The sequence below is a fragment of the Rana temporaria genome, chromosome 2, assembly GCF_905171775.1.
Source record: "Rana temporaria chromosome 2, aRanTem1.1, whole genome shotgun sequence".
In the NCBI taxonomy this organism is placed as follows: domain Eukaryota; kingdom Metazoa; phylum Chordata; class Amphibia; order Anura; family Ranidae; genus Rana; species Rana temporaria.
Window position 1 is genome coordinate 131,772,133 of NC_053490.1, and position 6,240 is coordinate 131,778,372.

The following is a 6,240-nucleotide window of genomic DNA, read 5'->3' on the forward strand; positions in this document are numbered from 1 at the left end:
AATGGACAGACTGGAGGTGAAGTTGGCATTATTTGCCGATGATCTGTTACTGTTACCAACCCACATGTGTCCATGCCTTCTATTTTGTATGAATTTAAGTGTTTTGGGGCCATGAGTAATTTTAAAGTAATTCTATCTAAATCAATTAATAAATTCTTAATGTATCTTTTACCACATAAAGTTCAGGCTCTTAATAATTTCCCATTTAAAATTTGCACTTCAGCACTTGAATATCTGGGTGTTCGAACCCCTTCAGACCATACCTATCTGTATATGGAAAATTATCATCCTCTTATGCAGCATACAATACAAGGTCTTAAGAAGTACGATCGAGCCCAATATTCATGGTTTGGGAGGATTAACATCTATATCCAAAAATGAATATAGTTGTTTTCTTTATCTCTTTCAAGCCATACCCATTGTAGTCCCCCGCTCTTTTTTTGTTACTTTATTTGGAGATGCAATACGCCTAGACTACAGAGGAGAATTCTATCGCTACCTAAAGCAAAAGGAGGTGTAGGGGCACTGGGCCTATATTACTACTGTGCTGCAGTGGTCCTAGCTAGGATAGTGAATTGGTTTCATAATTTCCGTCTTAAACAATGGGTTCATATAGAGCTGTTGATTGCCCCCTATGATCTCCTGGCGCTTCCCTGGTTTAATATTTCTGTCCATGGTCCACTCTCTTCTTCATCCTTCCTTACAGCGCACTTACTGCCCGTGTGGAATAAATTGCAAGTTCAATTGGGACTCGCCCCCAAAGTGGGACCGAACACTCCCTTGTTTGGTAATCCACGGTTTTCCCCGGCAGTGGTGCAGACACGTTTTCTGTCATGGAGCAAGGAATCAACCCAACGAATATCTCGAATCCTTTGTCGGGGAACTCTGCCACTGCTGTCCAAACTGATTCCTACACAACAGCAATCAATTACACATTAGCTGGAATGTTGAGAATTATTGTCCTTTTCTATCCCCCTTCTCTTTAAAGCGGAGGTTCACCCATAGAGAACACATTTTCCCCTTGGCTTCATGCTCGTTTTGTCTAGGGGAATCGGCTAGTTGTTTTAAAATATGACCTGTACTTACCGTTTACGAGATGCATCTTCTCCGCCGCTTCCGGGTATGGGCTGCGGGACTGGGCGTTCCTTCTTGATTGACAGTCTTCCGAGAGGCTTCCGACGGTCTCATCCATCGCGTCCCGATTTTCCGAAAGAAGCCGAACGTCGGTGCGCAGGCGCAGTATAGAGCCGCACCGACGTTCGGCTTCTTTCGGCTACGAGTGACGCGATGGATGCGACCGTCGGAAGCCTCTCGGAAGACTGTCAATCAAGAAGGAACGCCCGCTCCCGAAGACCCATACCCGGAAGCCGACGGAGAAGATGCATCTCGAAAACGGTAAGTACGGCTCATATTTTAAAACAAATAGCCGATTCCCCTAGACAAAACGAGCATGAAGCTAAGGGGAAAAGAGAAAAAAAAAAAAAATTGGGTGAACTCCCGCTTTAAGAGATGTATTTAATAGGAAACCAGAGTCCTTTATTTTACAGGATACTATTCCAGACCACATTCTCTATGTTTATAGGGTTTTTATTGTGAAACTTCACCCTCATCTTCTGGAATTCACAAATAAATGGACTCTAGACTTAAATGTCCAAATTAAATCAGTGGAGTGGGAGAAAGTATTTACTCTTACCCATTGTATGTCACCAGCAACTAAGGCAAATTTCTAGCTTCTCTCCCATTGTTACAGATGCCTGACGCCGCTTCATCGGGTATACCCAAATGTCTCGGATCTATGTTGGTGCTGCCAGTCTGCCAAGGGTTCACTTCTGCACATCTGATGGAAATGTCCTCTTGTCTATGATTTTTGGGGTGTGAGCCTTTAACTCTATATACCTGTGCAACTAGGGCGACTGTCCCCAACGTCACAAATTAAATTTGCGATCTATCTTACCCAGCTTCTTTATAAAGAAAGGCCTCCTTGGACATTAGTTTACAGCCACAATAGTGGTCATACTGTGCAATTGGCGAACGGCACGTACTCCTCCTCCTCTGATGAGTGGGTTGTAGAGATGGACGATATTGAGAGGATGGAGACGCTCCTGTCACGTATATCTGACACACAATGATGTCATTCATTCAGTAAGATGCTTGCATATAGCAATGAAATGCATGGCTATATGCAAAATTAATGTGTGTGTAAAAAAAAAAAATGCTGATCACTTCCCCAGAGTAGTACAATGTTACTATGTTAACATTATATTGCTCTGGTCAAAATGTGTTAGAAAAAAACAATCACCTCCATACCCATTATATGATGACACTGTACTGCACTGGTGACGCTATGTAAAAAAAAAAAAATCTTAATTTTCCAAAAACGTTTGACAAAAAATTACAGCTTAAAAAAACTCGCCATGCCTCTTACTAAATACCTTGGACTGTCTACTGTCCCAGTAGAACGCCTGTGGGATGATTTAGTGGAGACTGCAAGCCAGGTCTTCTCGTCCAACATCATTACATTACTCGGCAAGAACCAGCAAGAAAACTTCTGGCAGACCCTAAACGCCCGCTGCTGTGTCTCCAGTGTGAAAGCCCAAGGGCTTTCACACTGGAGCGGTGTGATAGCAGGACAGTAAAAAGTCTTGCTAGCTGCATCTTTGGAGCTGTGAAAGAGCGGTGTGTATACCATGCCTCCACTGCTCCCGCCCATTGAAATCAATGGGATACCGCCAGCAATGCGGTGGTTTCTAACCCTTTCTTGGCCACTGGGGTGACAAACCGCCACCCGCTAGTGCCCAAAAAGCGCCATGAAATTGGCGGTAAAGCATGGCAAAAATAGCGGTGCTTTAGCACCGACGCAACTCCTGCCCCAGTGTGAAAGGGGCCCTTTACTCTGTCAGAGTTATATTGTTCACTTGCAGCCCAGAACATGCATCAAGATGAGAACAGGATCTGCCATTGGGAATAATGAAAGTACTAGTCTTCAACACATGTGGTAGCAGGCTTCTGTGCTTTCACTATGTGGTTCTCTTCACCACAGCATATGTACCAGACTATATGTGCACAATTTAGCTCCAGAATGTGTCCATTCTGGCCATGCCATTCAGAGAAAAAAGTGACATTTGCCAGTTACACCTATAGATTCCCAATTGGGGTTATTGCTCAGGCTGGCTTGGGAAAGTGAAGTGTTTAGTAAGTTAAAGTGCACTCATCTTTAAACAAATTGTATTTTTGTTCTATAGTTTTTATTTGTTTTAACATAGCACATACAATTTTACAGTCTTTTATAGATTGAGACTTTTTTCTAATATTTTGTATGCTTTCTTCCCCAGGCAAAGAAGAGGAAAAGATCAGAGCGTTTTGGCCTGGTTTAGTCATTCTCACCTGCCTAATCCTCCAGTTTGTTTTTGTTTTGTGCATCTCTACTTAGTATTGTAAAATGTATTTCTTATTCTCGATTCGTAAGGTTTTTTTTTTTTAAACTTTTAAAAACAAAGAAAATAAATTGAATAAACTAAAATGTGTATTCCTATTATGGTGTGCATCGATGTGTTTGGATTGTGCATTGGTTACTGAATTTCTCATTTCTGCCATTATGGTTACTGAATATAGAATTTTGTAACTGTTGCAGCACAAATGAGCAAAGTTCATACTTTTATCGTTGGGTATGAAGAGGTGCTGGTACTTGCTGTTCCTTCTATCATTATATAATGGAATGCAGAAGGGAAGATGTTAACAATGCTTTCCTATTCCAGTGTTGGAAGTAGGCTGGCACTAATTACAAATGGTCTTTTTATACATCTGGCAATTCATTACTTTACAACACTGACCTCATTCAGGCTTTATCCCGCATTCAACCCCACACACCCTTAGGCTCACTGCCGAATGCTTTATTGCCTCAACTACCATTTGTCACAATTACAGGTTTCTTTTATTTGAATGTCCCTAAAACTTTTTTTTTTTTTTTTTTTTTAGAAAACTGGGGAAAAAAAATCCTGAGTATCATTTAGTATTAGTTGGTACTATTTTGTCTTTAACAAGAGATTTATAGGGCATATAGCATTTTAGATTTCTGTTGATGCTCTGACTTTCGTACCTTCTGATTTAATTTTCCTTAAAAAATAATGCAAAATGCAAAATTTTTAGCTCAATGTCTATCTCCCTTAATTTGTGACAGCCAGGATCTAGCGCTAAGCTCAGAGTCATTTTCTGCTGCTACAACAAAGTAAAATGCCAATGTTGACTTTGAGCTTTACCATTTCACTACACTACATGAAAATATTGCAATTAAGTGACCTTTTGTTTAACAAACTTTGTTTTTTGTTTTGCGGTAAATGGAAGGAGTTTACAAATTAAGATGTGTTGTGGAAAAATTTCTGGAAAATCATTTTTTTCTAATGTTTTACCATTTCTTCTTGGGGTAAAAACAAGGAAATAAAAATAAATGTATCCAGATTAAGCCCCTGTCCCAGGAACAAAAACTATGTATTGACTACTTAAGGACAGGAAGAATTTGCCCCACTGATGAGGCTGCACTGAGGGACACTGAAAAGGTGGCAATTATGGGCACTGATATGCAGCACTGGCGGACATTGATAGGCAGCACTGATGGGCACGCATATGCGGCACTGATAGGCAGACCTGATGGGCATCACTGGCAGCCATTAGTGATGGTCACTGATTGGCATACCTGGTGGTCACAAGGGGTGGGCATTCTCAGGGGTGCTGTGCTGATCAATCAGCGCAGGCTCCCTGTCAGAGGAGCAGCTGATTGGCTTTCCTCTACTTGTGTCTGACAGATACACAGCTTTTCCTGTTTACACCGTGATCAGCTGTGATTGGAAACAGCTGATCACGTGGTAAAGAGCCTCCGTCAGACTCTTTACCTAGATTGGAGTTGCGGTATGTCGGACTGACACGCTGCACCACTGACCACCGCACTGGGCATGTGGGCAGTAAGTTTAAAAAGCTCAAAATAAAATCTTTGTTGGCTCTGTGTATGCAAATGAGCACGGGGAGCTCATGTCCGTTATGGAGATGGTACTGACACAGCCCAAATGATCCATAATGGGTCAAAATTGATATGGTCTAAAAATGGTTAGACAGCATGAAGGTGAATAAAGCACCTGGACCAGATGACATACACCCACGGATCTTAAAAGAATTGAGCTGTCATTTCAAAGCCACTGTATCTCTTTTAAGGATTCTTTAATGACTGGATTGGCATAAGGCCAATGTGGTGCCTATTTTTAAAAAGGGATCAAAGTCTTTATCGGGTAACTAGACCTGTTTAACTTTTAATAGTTTGGAATATACTGGAGAGTTTAATAAGGGCACATAGATGAGTTCTTGCTGGGAAAAAAATTATATATATATAATTTTTTTTTTTTTTAAGCAATCAACAGCATGGATTCTAGAAAGACAGAGGTTTTTAGACAAATCTGATTTCTTTTTATTAGATGGTAAGTAAACCTTTATGCAGCGTACACACAACTGTTTTTCATGTCGAGAAAAATGCAATTTTTTTAAATTGGTCATTACGGTGTCCTTTTATGAAGCAGTGAAATCTATTCACTGCTTCGTTCTCCGGCATTCACGGAGGAGATTTTTCTCCTGTGTGCCTGTTTATGAAGCGGAGAAGATCGCTTCACCCTTGGAGGAGTGAAGTGATCTACCAACACTTCAAATACTGGAGACCTGCCCCTGATACTGGAATCTTGTGAGACTTTACGAGATTACAGTACCAGAAATTCACAAACACTGAGATGTCAGTTTATTGAGCAGTGATAAATTATCACCGCTCAGTAAAATAACGAGTCCCCCTTCATAATAAAATATATATATATATATATATATATATATATATATATATATATATATATATATATATATATATCACAGCCCTCAAAATTTCCACTCGCCTACTAGCATTTGGCGAGTGGATTTAAGCTGGGGGCGAGTGATGACAGGGCTGCATGACCAATCTCCCTTTAATCTGTGCCTACACTTAGAGTCCAGATGTAGCTGGAGAGCAGAAAGTAATGAGTGAGGTGGAGGATTGCAAAAATTACCACTCCGGTGCAGCGCTCACTGAAAGTTGCCCTGACATGAGAGCGGCAGCCTTCTAGTTTGTGCAGTTTTCTTCTCCTTGTGCTCTATGTAAGTGTCCAACAGTTTAGCCTGAGCACTGTGAACAGACTGGTCTCAATGTGTGCTGTGCGCTGTCAGTGTGCGCTGTGC

General features: G+C 41.1%; 1 protein-coding gene across 3 annotated transcripts in view; it reads left to right on the forward strand.

The window, feature by feature from the left end:
- The window catches only part of LOC120929518 (SAP domain containing ribonucleoprotein), a 91,114-nt gene extending 87,594 nt beyond the window's left edge, over positions 1-3,520 (forward strand). For 2 of the 3 annotated variants that reach the window (XM_040341063.1, XM_040341065.1), the window contains one exon: positions 3,333-3,520. In XM_040341063.1, coding sequence (XP_040196997.1) covers positions 3,333-3,374 — 42 coding nt within the window. In that variant the 3' untranslated portion in view covers positions 3,375-3,520. The remainder of the gene's footprint in view (positions 1-3,332) is intronic. The other variant, XM_040341064.1, reaches the window with a different exon arrangement.
- Positions 3,521-6,240: the final 2,720 nt, after the last annotated feature.